Source organism: Neophocaena asiaeorientalis, unplaced genomic scaffold (assembly GCF_003031525.2).
Source record: "Neophocaena asiaeorientalis asiaeorientalis breed wild unplaced genomic scaffold, Neophocaena_asiaeorientalis_V1.1 scaffold914, whole genome shotgun sequence".
Lineage (NCBI taxonomy): Eukaryota > Metazoa > Chordata > Mammalia > Artiodactyla > Phocoenidae > Neophocaena > Neophocaena asiaeorientalis.
Window position 1 is genome coordinate 107,025 of NW_020172076.1, and position 18,376 is coordinate 125,400.

The following is an 18,376-nucleotide window of genomic DNA, read 5'->3' on the forward strand; positions in this document are numbered from 1 at the left end:
AAAAGACCGAAAAAGAGAAAAGTTTCTTCAAACTATGTATTACATGCTTTTTTGCCTTCGGTTCACACTCAATTAGAAAAAACCTGACGCTCCTGGAGCGAACACTTCATAAACTGCTTCCATTTCCCCCCAATGCCTGGGGGTCCGGTCCTCCAACACCAAGCTCCAGCGTGCAGCCCAGCCAATACACAAAACGTGCCCTGAGAGCCCTGAAGTTGAAAGATGTTAAGATCCCCTTGAGCACTGCTCCAGTTGTGAGACGCTTGTCCTTCACACCACCAACCCCACCTCCCCTCCCCTCTATCCAACCCAAATCACTCCCTTTACTTTTGCTCTCCTTTCTCCTCATACTTTCTTCTTAGACATATTTCTATGGAGACACATGTAAGGGTACGTACGTACTCTCCCAAATTCTATTAAACACTGGGCCTCCCTCACATTCTCTGCTGGCTCTTCTTGCTGAGTCTCCACTATGATGACAGCTGTCTAAGAACTTGCATTTCTCCCCCTGGTTTCTCTCACCACGCACTTGACTTCAAGCACACAGTATGCAGGGACCAATTCCACTTTCTTCATTACGCACAGGCTGAGACAGAAAGTGCTCAATAACCGTCTACTGAATGAATAAGCAATCTGGGATTCTTGTCCACACACATTAGCTGGTACTGAAAACTCAAATCTATGCCATTACTCCCTATGTTCCTCCTGGATTTTTCCTCAGACCAGCTCAAGACATTCAAGTGCCAACTGTGCTAAGATACTGGGAACACTGATGAAAGATGAACAAAATGCACGCAGAACACAAACGAGTGTCATACACTGAGAAAGCGACAGGAATGAGGAGGGGTGGCATCTAGCTCTGTGGGATTGGAAATGCTCTTCCTTAAGGGACCTTGCGAGACAGAGGAGACACCTCAGTGCTCACTGAGCAACAGACAGAAGGTCAGTGGAGTTGGAAACACACACTGAGAGCACATCCAGTAAAGCCCTGTGGCCTGTGAGACCAGCTGGGATTTAATTCAGACGGGAAGTATTGCATTTGAAACAGCAGAGGGACTTTTCAGAAGGAAGCGCAAGATACTACGTGCAGAATAAGTCCAAGAGCGACAGTAAAAGCAGGACCAGATAAGAGGGTCTTGTAGTCACCTTCAGTGATAGATGACAGGGCCTTGAGAGGTCACTGTTTACCTGGTACAGAAGCTTTATACAGTTTTTAAAACCCTGACAAACCACTGTAGTAACTCAAAACCAAAATATTACAAAACCCAGCAGACATACGTTCCCTCTCCTTAGAGCAGCTACACCCACCCCCAGTCCTGAACACTTACCTTCCGTGTCTCAGCGAAGGGCATCTCCACCAGCCCAGCACCCAAACCAGACGCTACAAGGCTACCCTGCATCTCCCTCTCCCACCAAATCACTACAGTCGCCCTCAGTATTTGCAGGGCACTGGTTCCAGGACCCCCTCAGATACCAAAACCCAAGGATGTCCAAGTCTCTTCTATAAAACGGCACAGGATCTGAATATAAACTGTGCGCAGCCTCCTATGCATTACGTGTCTTCGGATCACTTACGGTACCAAACACAATGGAAATGTTATATAAACAGCTGCCTGTGGCAAATTCAGGGCTGCTTTTCGGAACTTTCTGGAATTCCCCTCCTCCCCTCCAAATTTTCAATCGACTGCTAGTTGAACCCGTGGACACAGAACCCAGGGACACAAGGGCGACTGTGGTCTGTTAAACATGCTCTACATGTGACATGGTTCTGTCTGGAATCTGAACAACCCTCACAGATACCAAAGATCCTTCCCAGCAGCGTGTGCAGCTGGGGGCGGGGGCTGGGGAGTGCACCGGTGGTCTGTGTGGTCTACCGGCTCTCTATTTACGACCCAGCCACTCCCGCGCTCAGAACTGTCGCGACTCCCACCCCCTCACCTTCTCGGCGAAGTCCAGACTCCACAGCTGGGAGCCACCTTCACTTCCCGGCTCTTACCTGCTCACTGACGCCCCAGCCTCGTCCTCACCACCCCACAGCCCTCCCTCCCGCTCCCGCCTAAAAACCTACAATGGGCAAGTACTTACTCACCTTCAAGACTCGCTCAAAAGTGATCATCTTAGTGAAATCTTCCCAGCGTGAGTGGATATTCGCTTCTGGGTTTTCAGAGCATTTCCCAGTTGCTTCATTACTACCACCTGGTCTAAAGGTTTGATTACAGCTCTACATATATCCATAAACTCCAAATCCCAAGAGGGCAGGTGCCATATTTTGTTCATTTTTGTATTCCAGTTAGTAAATACAGAGTCTGTCCTACAGTTGGTGTCATTCATTCATTCACTAAACAAGCATTTAATAAGGACTTGCTAGGAAATGAGGATAAATCACTAAATGATGGATAAGGTCCCTACTTTCTCACAGCTGACATCCTGGATTAAATTAAGTAAATAAATGAAGACGAAAATTTCACACAAAGTTTTAGGAGAAATCCTGTATGACAATAAAGCTTCTTCAGGACTTGCAATATTAAATATTTTATGAAGAGAGTATCATAGAAAATAAAAGAAAAGCTACAAAATGCAGGGAGTAAAATGCAGACAATGTGTACAACTACTTCTTGAGAACTGGGAGCTCTGCCCCGTCGGCCACTCCCATACAAAACACCAGCTAATCACCCCACAGGAAAGCAATCTCACCAACACCTCATGGTGAGCATATACTTAGCAAACCCTAAAGTTCAACCTCAAGTTATTCATTTTAAAAGGTAAAAATAAACAGATGCGGGGGCTTCCCTGGTGGCGCAGTGGTTGAGAGTCCACCTGCCGATGCAGGGGACACAGGTTCGTGCCCCGGTCCGGGAGGATCCCACATGCCGCGGAGCAGCTAGGCCCGTGAGCCATGGCCGCTGAGCCTGCGCTCCGCAACGGGAGAGGCCACGGCAGCGAGAGGCCCGATAACGCAAAAAAAAAAAAAAACAAAAACAAACAAACAGATTCGTAATTACAGACCATGTAACAAGATTAGGGGATTAAAATCATGTAAGGAAAAGAATAAAATCTGGCAGTTACTATCTTATCCTAGACCAGCATTTCCCAGAAGAAAAATAATGTAAACAAAAGAAAATTTAAATTTCTTAGAAGCTACATTGAAGGGGGAAAAAAGCAAGAGATGAAATTAGCTTAATAGTATACTTTATTTAACCAAATATACCCAAAATATTACCATTTTAACAAGTAGCCATATGAAAAATTGAGATATTTTACATTCTTTTCTTCATACTAAGTCTTCGCAATTCTGTGTATATTTTACACATCTAATTCAAATGGTAAATTTTCTTCAATACTTATGTGTATTTAGATTTCATTAAAGATGCAAAAGTAAATTCACATACCCAAGTTGTTCCGAACATGCTTAACACTGTATTGATAACGGAATTTAAGGTAATTATAATACAATTAAAACCCAGCCCCAGCCTCACCCATCCCGTGGCGAAGGCCCAACAGCGACCTGTGGCCGCCACCTGAGTGGGGCTCCTGCAGTCGACTGACTGCACCACCCAGCCCACGACAACTCCGTCCCATCAACACGGACTACATCAAAGAGGATGCTGTCCCTTACCTCCTGAGATAGTCATTTTCCAGTCTCCTTATCTAAAACAGCTGTCATTTTCTCTACCCAGATGACCAGGTGATAAGTTACCTCAATTATCTGTCACTTTGTTTCTCCAGATCTAGAATGCAAGTGCCAGGGAGCTGAGGGCTGGTGTGCTTTGTGCACAGCTGCATCTGCAGTGCCCAGACCACAAGATACCACTGCCAACATGGCAACTGTTAAAACCAGTACTGTTTTACATGTTGCTAAATTATTTAATGTGTATTATACTTATATGACCTGTAAAAAAAGAATGACTAGGAACTGGTCGTGACAGGCACTCTTCTTCCGTATTGTTCAAGTAACTGCAAGATAATTCAAATGATCAGATCTGTATTTTTAACCCAGAGAAGTCATCCAGTCATTGGTCTAAAAGATCGTAATGTGAACACCTTAGCTTACCTTACCTCTAACACTAGAGGCACAAATACTAGGATATGGATTAAATTTACTATTCTTCAAACATAAGCACATTACACTGCAAGGCAGAAATTAAGAATGTGAATATGTATTTTCTATACTGTACTTCCCACCCCCCAAATCTGGAGCAAGAACTTCTGATCACCCTCTTACAAATATTTTACAAGATTTAATGGCTCCAGACAAAGGTCCATTAAGCATAATACACAGCTAAGAAGCAAAAAAAAAAACAAGGTCTTTTAAATTTTCCTAATAAATCATCATGCGTAAGTCTAAACAGCAGCAACAGATCATAACCCTTTTACGACTCCCTGGAAGAACAGTGGTGGGGTGCTGAATACGGGAGGGTGGAGGCAGCAAGAAGGACAGGGAAATCACAATCTGAGTCAGAAAAATTCACTAATGTATAGACTGGAAACAGAAATGCAAGACAGTTTCCTTCTTCAAAATTTATCATTTTTCTGCATTCATGTGCCCAATGATAGTTAAGCACCGACTTCCGCAGAGATATAATTCACTGGAGTGTCCAAGTACTGCCACAGGACTTCAAATCATATTTTGGTTGAAGAAAACTAGTAGTCAACAGTTAAACAAGAAAAACAAATGCATCTAGAAATCTATCCACATAAATTTGCTTTAGAGGATGGATGAAACAAAGCTTTACTCTCATTATCCTGCATGAATTCCTGCTGGAAAATAGGTTAATGAGTCACCTTGGGGTAGAAGCTGAGCCTCCTAAGTCCTGGACTCCCAAGGAGCAAGGAATCTGAATCCTTAAGAAAAATGAGGGCAGGGTCTGTGGATGAGAGGACTTCCTTGATCACAGATAACATGCCTTCCCAGAGCCACACCCATTTCTGTCTCACAAAAACAGAAAAATGCTTGGTCAAAGTGGACTTCCTGGTGTTAGGGTTAGTCTGTGGGAAGCGGGACAGAGAGGCGCCCAGGAGACAGCTGGGTTACAATAAGAAACAAGTCTCCACACTTGTTTTCTATGCACTGATATTCTTAGCTAACACACACCACAATGTTTTAGAAACTATCTTCCGAGATATTTAGAAGGCTGCAAACCAGGCGATTATTTCTTTGCACTACCACAGTCACAATTTTTTTTGAAGAAACTACTGTCAATATATTAACTATGTGCTCTCATGATGGACCAATTTCGTGGTTTCCACGTACTATGTGATTTTGAATACACTTTCAAACATACATACGTTAGCATAAATCTTTGTAAAGTCTCACAACGCAGGTTATAGCTCTTTACAGCTTAAAATTACTTAACAATTCCCATTTATTGAACTCCTCAGTGGGCATTACTTTCTAAAGTGAGTAACGAAAACCGAAGCTGCAAAGCAAAGGAAATTACATTTAATAAATATACTCATGGTCTTAGAAAATGTATTTATCAAATCTTTATCCTCAATCTAGAAAAGCAAAAGATGAGCTCACACAAAGGCCATCATTTTAATCCATCAAAACAGTGTCATATTTACCAGGATGGTAAGCCATGATCAGGAGTTTTCTAGCACCTTCATCTGGCACACGCATGTTCCAATACACTAACACAAAAACAAATTATTACACCGTTTCATTCTCATACTGGTAAGAAGAGTTGAAAATCAGTTAAGAGAAAAACTTTACAAAATTTTCAAAATGCATTTATATTTCTCTGTATTCCCTCTTCACTTGAATTAACTAGATTTGTGAACACAACAATAAAATCCCAGTTCAAAAAGAGCATTATATAATAAACACACATTATGTCTAAGACTCAGCACTCAATAGCCATGACGCAGCCTGGTCAAGAATAATGGACTTTTTGCAGTTCTTGCCAGTTGGCAGTAGCTGGCAGAGCTTGAGAGTGTTTTGGTTTGTCTCAACAATTGGCCAGGGGTCCTACAGGATACACAACGTACCAGGACAATCACGTATGCCACCACTAACGAAAATCAACCAACCAAAAATGTTACTGTGCCTCTTTAGAGTAACACTTTAAAAGCAGAGGTTCTCAAAGTGAGGTCCCCAGACCCAACATATCGGTATCACCTGGGAACTTGTTAGAAATGCCCATTATTTAGCCCCACCTGAGACGGGCTGAATCAGAAACTCTTGAGGTGCAGAGCCCAGAAATCTGTTTTAATGAGCGCTCCAGGTGATTCTAATGCACACTTACGTGGGAGAACCATCAGTTTAGAGGAACATCCACGGCTCCTGTATTTTAATTTAAAGCAGGGATTTTTTTCCCCCACTGTTGTATCTCGGCCGTGGAAAGGGTCCAGAATGCACTAGGCCCTCTCAGCACAAAATCAGTACAACAAATAAATGGGTACAGTGGAATTCTGAGTGACATGGCTCCCCACAGATTCTTTACGACTGAGAAAGTACCATTTTGTAGACAATTACTCCAACTATTACGCTCAGTTTGCTAAACTGTTGGCTCCATAGTTATTCTGTTTAAGATATTCTAACCACATCCATGAAGATGTAAATGTTCTAACCAACTCAAAGAGTGAACATTATAGAATAAACAGCCACTGAGCAAGTTACTACTGCCCCAACACTAAAAAGATCAGAAATTATTAAAAGAGAGTCACAATGTCAAGTTGTTTGCTTTTCTTAATATATAAAAACCCAATGCCACACTTGTATTACATTTGATATGAATTTACATTATATAATAATTTAAATATACCCTGAGGAGAAATTAACTAAAATTATTCTGGCAAAAAGTACAATAAAATAAGATGGTTTCTCTATTTTCATGTATTACATAATATGGATAATTTGCAGAAAATAGTTTTTTTAAACAAACACACAAAAATAAAAATGTATGTAACTTGGGCCAAACATGGCAAAGATAAACATATGCAAAATCTCATTCACAGAAGTCTGGTTGGCTGACATTTTGCATAAAAGAAGTCAGAACTCCAGGAAGAAAGTGTCTTAGAGATCCAGTCACAAAAATATGACATGAAACTTTACGGATTTCTGCGGCTACTCATTTATGTTTTTTATACTACCTCATATATATAAATTTTCTACCTTAAACTGAGATGTATAACACATAATAAAAATGAATTTGATTTTGAAATGACAATTTCAGAGTTGGAAACAAATTCCAGGTATAAACATCAATTCCAAAACCTTCAATACCACCACCACACTTACATGGACCATCATTTAAGACATACAAGATCCACTTACATTATTACTGAAGGAATCAATGAAGAGCTCTTGTATTTAATGAGTAACTGAAAACTATTTATTTTTTATACTTTTTAAAAAATAAGGAATATTAAAAAGAAAAAATCATGTATTCAAACTAAATACACATCTTAATTCTACCTAATCCTAATAATTCAAGTCTTAATTTTTAGACAGAAGTACCTTGCATGAAATTTGGGTGATTATATTCTATGAAACAGAATTGACATTTTACTTACAAGCAGAATACCATTTCTTTTGAAATTCATTACTTTAACTCAGAATGACAAATTTATACAGTAATTCTAACTGAAGATTTTTAAATAAACATAGTCAATAAAATAGAGTATCTGTTGCAGAGGGAGGAGTTGGTAACTATAACAAGTGATTTGAGCCAAATACAATATACTTGAAAAAGAATTTTTTTAAATGTGTATTATGAACTCTGGCTATATTACTCTAAGAAATGTAGTATCCTTCATCAAAAAAATAAAAGCTTCTCTTACTGAAATTATCATTTAAAAAAAAGTACACACTGCTAATTCCACCAGGTAAATAAAAATATAATCTAATAATAAGTTTCAACCAAAAGGAATACTTAAAGATATTTATAATCTAAACATGGTTTTATACAAAAAGATAAAAAGTCAAATAATATTCCCAAGGGAACATAGCACTCTGGACCTTTAAATATTCAGTCATGTAAGATTCAAACTTCAACCAGTAATAATGTTATTCAGTAATCAAGAAAACAAAAGAAACTTTCAAAACATTTTTCCTACATTCAGAAGATAGTACTATTGATTTAAAAAAGAACTAATACAATATATAATGCATAAATCCTGATTTTAAAGATCAGCAAACTATTTTAAAAAGTTATGATCAGGGGGCTTCCCTGGTGGCGCAGTGGTTGAGAGTCCGCCTGCCAATGCAGGGGACACGGGTTTGTGCCCCGGTCCGGGAGGATCCCACATGCCGCGGAGCGGCTGGGCCCGTGAGCCATGGCCGCTGAGCCTGCGAGTCCGGAGCCTGTGCTCCGCAACGGGAGAGGCCACAGCAGTGAGAGGCCCGCGTACCGCAAAAAACAAAAAAACAAAAACAAAGTTACGATCAGATACTATTAAAAATAGTGAAATTCTTCACCGTTTTCCCAGAGTGACATTCCATAAGTTACTTAACCACGTCCAACAGGGAAACTGCGCATACTTCATTTTACACAGCTGGGAAACCATACTTTACTCACATTACAACTGCTTCCCATTTTTAAAAATTTAGTAGTGAAGGGCGCTGGAAAGGAAATAACACTTTTGGAAAATATGAAACTACTGTCAATTCATTTAATCCTGATTTTTTTTTTTTTAAATCCTGATTTATTTACGATGAGATAACCCACGCTGGGCTACACCACTTAAGAGATGGCCTGACCGCTTATTTGAAGTAGCACCCCTGCCCCAACTCCATGAGCCCCTGTCTAGGAGTATCTAACCAACTAGGAAGTAAAGACAGGAAAACATTTACAACTGTGGAATCTACGAGTCAGGTATGTGGGTGTTCACTCCCTTATCACGGCTACCCTCTCAAATTTCAGGAATATATTTTAACATGTTATTAGATATTGTAACAGAACTCTTATCAGAAAAAAAAAAAGAAAAAACACCACATTTAAATATCGCACTACTCCCCAGGAAATTTCCTGTTTTTCCAAGTAAAGCGTCCCTTTCATTTCTGACTAGTGCCATTTGACACCAATATCAAATTTTTTAAAGGTTAAACATACATTTGATCACATTCTTTCACAAAACATTTCCCTTCAATTACATATTTATGTTCTTTCTCTCATCCAGAATCTAAGTTGTAATTATAAACCCAACCCCAAATTATTAATAAGTGACTATTAACCATTCATCGTGACATTTAGCAATTACTATATAGAGTTTACATATAACACCAAGTTTCTGAAATATTCAACAAGTACGTTTCTGAATAAAATGTGATGGTATGATTTCAATTAGTATTTGGGAAACAAGATCCAATTCAGTTACTGTCATTGCTGATAATCTCTATTTCTATTAAACGGCAATTCCAAGTAAAACATATTTTTCTCCATTATTGATACTGTAGGATTAAAAACAAATATTTAATCTCTTCCAATGAACCCTCAACACTGATTTTAAGCAGAAAAATCCAAAAACTCAATGAAGAATAACAAATTAAGCTTTATGAAATACAAGTGAACCAATAGTTCTTTAAAAACTGCATCTGTCAAGAAGAAAATGAATACATTTATTCTCAAAATAAACAAAAATGGGGAAATTAACAAAATACATTGCTAAAATAAAACAACTGGAAAATGGGTATTCCTTTATTTGTGCATGTTAATAATAGCATATGAAACCTAAATCCTGCAGACTTTAAATTCAGTGTTTCAAATCATTACACAAAAAGAAACAATATTGTGATGTTATAATACTAAAACTGTTTCATATTATCTTTTTATGGAACGAATTATGGGAGAATATATGACAAATTCACAGTTATTTAGAAAAGCTAGTACTATTCTTTATTTTTATATTTACTGGTTTTAAGCAAATGACATTCAAATGTCTTCCTTGGTATACTCTTTCACAAGAAAAAACAATGACTGAGCGAGCCACAGAGTTGTTTAACTGGACAAAAACACTAAAAACTGAATAACTAGCAATTCACAGATGCTCCACTTGACTGTCACTCAGAAGCTGACTGTTCCCAGGGTAAACTTGGTAAGAACTGGAACAAGGACTTTCTCGATGCAGGGACAAAGCTGTGTAGAGCTCTGTTCTTGGAGCCAGAGTGAGCCGGACACTAGAAAGTTCAGGAGATTAGGGCATCTCTTTGTGCAATGCTTTCAAATGTTCTTGAATGAATCGTATAGAATTTCACAGCCTTGGCCAAAGATAGCTTGGAATTAACATCAAGGATAAAGTTTCTCCCAATCTTACTTCAGCTTTGAAGCAAAATACAATGCTAAACATTACCTAAGAATTATATGAATAAAAATAACAGATGATGGGAAAGGTATATATTTAGGTGCAAGAGACATCACTCAAAAATCATAACTGATGTTAAAACTCCCCACACTGCAATTAATGTCACAAATCAGAACAAATCCCACTCCCTGCCAACTCACACTCATGGAAAACGTGATGAGAATAGTCTGTGATTATTATTTTACAATCTCCATTATCATGTTTTCAAAGATTTGCCAAAAACAAAAGAATACTGCAAATTTTAGAAGACAATTCCATCCATACTGTTGTGTCTAAAAAATAGAACATAAAATAGTACATAAGAAAAGTTTGATACAAAAGCATGCATCTCAATCATGCTTTACACTCAACTGCTTTTACGCAAGAATTTAAATAAGTAATCAAACTTCTTTCTTTCCAAAGTATGCCTTCCAGCAAAAACAGAAACCATGCAAAGATGAGGTAATATTTACATACTGTTCACTTTAAAAAAGCACATTATTCTTCAGAAAAATGCTAAAAGCATGATATACTAACACACTGAAATGTTATGTGAGAAATAACTATGCTATGACCAATGCCTGATGCCTCAGATTTGTGGTTTACATTAAATACATGATTCCTCAAATGTAATTCTAAATTAAACATGTCTAACATACAGAATTTTAAACATAACGAGGACTCTGCTTTGGAATAAAAATCCCAATGTGATAAGATGTTTCTCCATACTATTGAAAATCAATCTTCAAAACACATATTTGACAGTAGAGAGATCTGATTCCAATAACACTAGCCATACTCAAGTTAATTCTGTTTTTTAAAATCACCACTTGAACTGTATTCCTGGGAGACAAGCACACCTAGCCTGTCAGACAAGTTTTGCTGGAGAGACTCCTGAGCGACAGAAGAACATTCACAACCCTGCAGAGTCAGGCCACCTTGAACACTTCTAGAAACCAACATGCTCAAGAAATGCCCAATTTCTTCTAAATCACACAGCAAATCCTCACCTAACATCCAACCTAACAGTATTGTTTGATTTTAAAGAAAATTTAAAGGGTAAGATCTAGATATTGACACCAAATAAATAGCAGATCAGATTAAAAATAAGACATTATTTTATAAGCAAAAGAGATTTGCCTTCAAACAGGTTTTTTTTTTCCAAGATTCAAAAGATTTATTTGGAAAAATCAGCACAGGACAAAGATATCCTTAATATTCCTCCTCAGAATATTTGAATATTCAGAATCTATATGAAATGTAGACAGCAACTCTGAGTTCACAGGACATCAACGGTGCATACAGATGTAATCCCCATACCCGCCCTCCCCAATGTGCTACTCTGTCTGCCCCTTAGTGACATCAGTTTTCACTAAGCTTCTACCTTCAGGGCAACTTGCACAAACTAAAAAACAGAAAATCATTTGCATTTTTAAATGGCTGGGATTAGTTAAAGCAACCAAAGTATTACTATTACAGCAAAGTTTAGTAAAACTATAAGAGAATACCACTAATAACATTTTAAAATTATCCAAGATGATTTCTTTATTGAGATTAACTACATAGAATTCACAGTACTATGGCATACTTATATTTAGCTAAAGTCACAAACACATTTGAACATTCACAATGATGAGTATCATCATTACCATTCTAATCTACAAAGCTTATGAATAAAGAAAAATACAAAAACCTCACGTTTTACAAAAAAAAAAAAAATTTTAATGTCTACATACAATAACAATAAAACCACTTCTAGGTAACAGGTAAAAGTGTATTGTTTTCCTCTAGGTAGTCAGGAATGAAAGAATGTTTAATACCTACGACGCTTATTAGGGCCTTCAAAGTTGCCCCCTTGGCTTCCTCTACCAAAACCACCAGGACCACCACTACCAGGACCTACACCACTCATCGGTGCTTGGGGGGTCTCAGAGCCTGTTCTACTACCCATAGGTGAGCCCATCTGAGACGGTGGTCCTTGTGGAAATCTATCATTGTGCTATATAATACCACATAATACATGTGAAGTCCATTTGGAACACACCAAATGTAAGTGACAAGAAAAATTGGCAAAATCCCAAGTGGTGGTGTCATGAAGTTCAGCAGAAAGTCCAGCAGAATCAGGATCACACATAGAAGGAAGAAAGGAGCAATTTAATTAGTTACTATGTTTAAAAAATAAAAGAAGCATCTGAATGAAGAGTTACATTTTGCTAATGCTATGCCCCAATTTCATGAAAAAAGAACTGATTTTATGAAGTGAATGCCATCTTAAACCTAATTAGTTATTATTATACTGTTCTGATCTTTCTTTTTTTAATTATTTTTTTTTTTTGGCAGCACCGCACAGCTTGCAGGATCTTAGTTCCCCAACCAGGGATTGAACCCAAGCCCTCAGCAGTGAAAGGGCCGAGTTCTAACCACTGGACAGCCAGGGAATTCCCTCTCTCTTTTTCATTAAAGTTTATACTGCATGTAACAGCGCCGTGTAATAAAAACACTTTTTTTAAAATCAGAGAGACAAAACTAGGGAGCAGCATCACATTGTTTGAAAAAGTAAACATAAAAATTTCAATAGCAGTGCTTTTAACATAGAAAGCATGAGTATAAACACACAGTTATAATTTCAGTATGAAAACTTATGAGGTGTTTTTCTGGAAAGACTATCACTGGGAAAATAGATTTAGTTTTTAAAAGCTGACAATTAGCGTGTACTACTAATAGCAGAATTAAAACACTTGAATTATGTATTTTGTAAAACTTCACAGTAATAACCACATATATTAATCTCAAAGGTTGAACAGAACTCCCTACATGCAGCAGTAAAATATCACTGTGAAAAAGACTAACGGGGATATTTAAATAAACTTTACCATTTCTGCGGGAGGTATGGAAAAGCAGGCCAGTTACTTTTACTTTTAACTCTCTGCTGATGATTATATGCTACACAAAATTTAACCGAAGTATTTACAAATTTTTACTAGCTCTCAGACATTTTACTACAAAATAAGCCTCCAATGGAGGAAACAGGAACACTAATTAGTATGCAACATCTGACCTGATCACAGTCGATATTACGGCACTGCCTCATTATCTCCCTATGTTAACACTCATTTAAAAAACCTGTTAGCATGTCCAATTTGTCCAAATTCTTAAAGGACTGTATTTAAAGTAAATAAATTTTAAAATAATAGAACACCGCCTCCATCAGTTCTAAGACGCACATTCACTGCTCACGTCTCTGAGATCAGGAGGGTTTAGAGCTGATGGCAGGTCTGCGTTTACAGCAGCACCTTTTCTTTCTCAGCAGCAAAGGCGCCTTCAGTTCCAAAATTGAACTGCCTTTTCCAAATATACGATCAACTAATTTCCCTTTTCTAAATGTCACTTAGGACAACCATTAAAAAGAACCAAATGAGAAAATGTCTTAGGAATATAACATCTCAAATAGTGACAGACTTTAAGGGAAATGAAAAACAGTAGCAGTCTTGCCACTGATTCTCAAATATGAATTACAACTGAAAAACGTTTTTATAATATTTAACCCACACAAAGATATCTTCACACTCTCAAACCAAGAAATGAAATTGTCTACTTTAAATTTAGTATCAAATTTAATTAAAATTAGTAAGTCTATAGTAAGAATACAATGTAAGTTTAAAATATATTTTAAAACTTTAATGTAAATTTTTTACAGTTAAATTCTCTGAAATTACTCATAAATGATTTTTTTACGAAAAATGACAGAAAACTGTGTTTTCACACATATTGAGGTTTTGTACCCCACCAAAGGTAAGGAGTTCACACAGGAATAAGAACACAATCACAAAATACTTGACCATTACACTGAATGCTGGTAAAAGGTGTGTACAAATTAAATTAAAATCACTGTAAAATCACTAGAGTTAACATATATACCTGCTATATACTTAAGTACAAAAGCATGCCATGGATCATAATCCTAACTCTTGGGAAACTAAAAAATTGCCTCTCATAATCACCATCTAACTTCACAAAATTACCTTTTCTTCACTGGATACTGATCTTTACTGACAAAACAAATGATGCCAAATTATGTTAAGTGTGAAGTTACCTTTGGGGCAGAAGTATATATTATTGAATATAATCACAATAATGTTTATGATACATTACCACTGCTCCATTATCTGGCATCATTGGAGTTCCCATATTTGCAGCTCCTTCTGGCCCCATGGCAGGACCAGGACCCATTGGTGGGCCAGGTATAGTTCCTCTGTTGTTCATATTCATACCCATCATTGGAGGAGGACCTTGGTTACCAGCAGGTGCTGGGCTAAACGCATCTACGTAAAACAATCTATACTTAGAGCTGTCCTATCTTAGTTGATAAACATTTAAAATTTAACAATACTTAGGCAATCTATATAACAAGACTATTATCAAAATTATTTTACTTCCTTGAGAACGGGAAACTCAATTATCTACTCTGATAGAGCATTATATTTGCTAAACAAATGTACATAAAACAAATGAGAAAACTGTCAATTATTTTTAGCACATTTGAGACTATAAAAGCTTGAAAGTTTTCTTTAAAAAATCAGTATTATTTGCTGTAGTCTGCTTTTTAACCAAATACTCCCTTACGAGTGGTGACAACTTTCTACCAGTTTAAATTAATGGCAAAGGATTAGCACTTAGGAAACCACTTAATTTTCTTACAGTCATGACTAAAAATACTAGCATGTAAAATTATATTAAATTATGAAGGGAGAAGCCATGTCCTCATACATACATACACACACACACACACACACACACACAAAGTTCACTGTAAATAAATTCTTGGCTTTTATATAATTACTGAACATCTCCCAAAATTATAGGAGGTACTCTTTTTTAACTTTATATAGAACTATGCAATAGAAACAAACCAAAAAATTGAAATGATTCATCATGACAAAACTTATTTCTAAAAGCAACTGCAACCAAATACAGATAAAATACTAATACAGCTGTTTGAATTTTTTCAACATGCTGAAATTCTGGAAATGAGAACAATTGGATACTTCAAATTTTTTCATCAAAAGACATCCATCCACCTGCTTCATGTTAACTGCAATAATGTTTAAGCTGTAATACATTTATAAGGGCCTCAAATACAACATTTTTGGGTATCCTCTTTGAACTTAAAAATTTTTTAAACTACTCATACTTGTTTATCATTAAAGATTCATGACAAAGACTGATTCTGAGTTTTCTTCTAGTATTTCATTATCCAGTTAATTTCATGACATTCAGAACTCAATCTCACAACAACACATTATAAATAGGAGTGGCAGTTTTCATTCAAACTCACAACTCTACACAGCACCCAATGCAGCTCAACCGGCACAGGACTGGGTCCAGGGAGCTGAGAGGAAGAAATCTGACTCCCTGCCGGCCCCTAGCAACAGACCCCTGCTCCTTCTGAGCCCAATCCCCAGGACCCCAGCCACTTCCTAGGGAAGGAAGTAGTTCCTTAATGCCCCAAAGTTCTTGTTAGTTAATCTACACTTCAACTACACAAGAATACTTCTACTCCCTTAAGATAGCTATAAAGAAAAATTTTTACTAGACTTCCACAACATCTCCCATAAGTGAAATGAGGAAGGGTAGAGACAGTATCCAGGAGGAATATTACCTCAACTTTCCCCGAAAAGAACAGATCAAGGATTAGTGGTTTTTCTTCTTTTAATAGAACATAATTATCACACCTAACTTATGAGATACGAATATAACTATACAAGTATGGGTATAATAAAATAAATGAAAAATATTTAAAACTATCATTAGTTGAGGTAGACTTAGTAACTATGTCTTCTACCAGATGGCTGTAATTAGACTAAATTTAAAGATCTAAGGAATGTTAGAATTATCTGGTCCCCTGAAAAGCAGTTATATAAACTATGTTCCACTTCGTACACACTGGTAACAGACCAGAAAATCTGTCATGTTTAATCCATGCAACTTAACAGGATATGACAATTTACCAACTTAACAGTGACATTCAACTGCATGATAAGGACTTGTAGCTCCATGGATCCATAACTATCATGAGGATAAAATCTCACTTCGAATAAAATGTAAAGAGGAGAAAATTAAATGGCGTGGATGTTAGGGGAGCTAATTAAGTGCTCAAATGTAAACATGGTTCTCTGGTGAATAAAATGCCATTAAAATTTTTAATTCTCTTAAATTCCTCACTAAATAAGGAATCTAAAAGTACATTCTCTCATTTCTTCTAATAAAGTTGCTAATCAAGTAAGAAAGTCAGAATGTTTTCATGGTCTCTGAAACATCACAAATGTTTCAAGTTTGGTTCTGATGTTAATGACACACTTAAAATCCTTAAATCCAACTGGATTATATTATACACCAGCCCACAACTTCCTGTGAAAAAGACATAAATACTGAACTACCTTTACATTACTAGACCCTCAACTGTGCTTTCTAATTTAGAACTTCTCATGTACTCTTGATGCACTAACTTTTTTCATGTATCCATTGTACTAACTTCACAACTAAGCTCTTTTGGTTAAGGGTTATGTCTCATGCTTCCTTTGCATATCAGAGATGCTCAATGACTACTTTTTGGTAGATAAGAAAAGTGACGAAGTAAACAGCAATTGTGTTAAATGATTTAGATTATCTAACTGGCAATGGCAACGGAACTGGCATGGGGGAGGGGTGCTTGGTCATGGAAAATGCTCGATCCACATATTAGAGGCTTTAAGATGTCCTACTCCACATACTACATGCACATTCCAAGTACAATCTGGATTTCCTCAGTGGGAGTGCATGCGATGCACACTGGAATGTTCAGGTAATGTAATCTTTACAACAATATGTACATTTGACTTTATATAAAGATTCTAACCTCAGCTTCTGTGGGACGATGTGAAATTAATATATAAAATTTTATTATTTACCTAATTTTCAAACGTATGACAGTTCAAACTTAATAAGACATATGAAAACATCCCATACTTATTTTTCCCTTAGCCTATTTACTTGATATCGCTGCCCTGACAACCTGGTTATACAAGCAATCAATATTAAAGATGCTAATATAGGCACTTTCTTAAAAACTTCACATCAACTCTAAACATACACATTAGTCTAAATATGCAAGACACATCTCATTTACTTGACAAGTCACAGATGTCTCCAAACAGTGCAGTTCTGCACACAACACTGTGGGTTACGGCAAAATAGTTAAACATTCAGTAAAAGGAATAAAAATAGCCTCAAAGTTACACAAAAAATTATCTTAAAATAGAAATAAAATACTCTCAAAAAGTTTATAGACACTACAACTCAGAAACTATCAAAATTCCAAGATAAAAAAGCCAGTTTCAAGGCAAGAAATCTGATTTTTAAAAATGCAACAACATAGCTTTATTACACCATGTGATGACTCAACAAGTTTCAGGTCATTTACCAAAACCTGTTTACAGGCTTCTTTTTGTTATATCTATTAAAACATAATACCTCTTTTAGCCTAAGAATAAACAAAATAAAAATGTTCTTCCTAGGCATGTATTTTTAATATACTGGTATTTTTTTCCTCATTAAATAAATGTAAGAAATTTCACCACTTACAAACGCTGGTTGCAAGTTTTTGTTTGTTACTGATATGTAGATAACACAAATAGCATGTACACTTCCCTGAAAAATGACAAGTAAGTGACAGAAGGGTTTGCTTCAAATCCCTACCTCCCATGTTTATTGCTCCACGGGGACCCATATCACCCATTCTCATTTCCTGTTCTCTCTGTAAGTAAACATAGTTGTCACAGTCAACCTATCGATCTTAGGACTTTACATTTCCCATCTAAAATCAAAAAGAAAAGAATAAATTGCGACATCATGTTCCATTAAAATATTTTTAAATTTCCAACATCATTTACTTAATAAGAACACTGAAAAGACACTTCAGTCTCCCAGGCTTAATTAATATCCTGCATGTGCTTAGAGCACCCAATTTATATTGCTATATTATCAATGAGTCATACAAAAAACCTACTACAGGATATTTGTAATGTTATTCTCCCTAGAGATCATACACACATGCCTA

General features: G+C 36.8%; 1 protein-coding gene across 1 annotated transcript in view; it reads right to left on the bottom strand.

The window, feature by feature from the left end:
• Nucleotides 1-9,622: 9,622 nt before the first annotated feature.
• PSPC1 (paraspeckle component 1) overlaps nt 9,623-18,376 on the bottom strand; it is a 59,712-nt gene continuing 50,958 nt past the window's right edge. The window contains exons 7-9 of the mRNA XM_024751355.1: nt 18,016-18,073; nt 14,434-14,603; nt 9,623-12,280 (exon numbers count right to left, since the gene is read on the bottom strand). Coding sequence (XP_024607123.1) covers nt 12,095-12,280; nt 14,434-14,603; nt 18,016-18,073 — 414 coding nt within the window. The 3' untranslated portion in view covers nt 9,623-12,094. The remainder of the gene's footprint in view (nt 12,281-14,433; nt 14,604-18,015; nt 18,074-18,376) is intronic.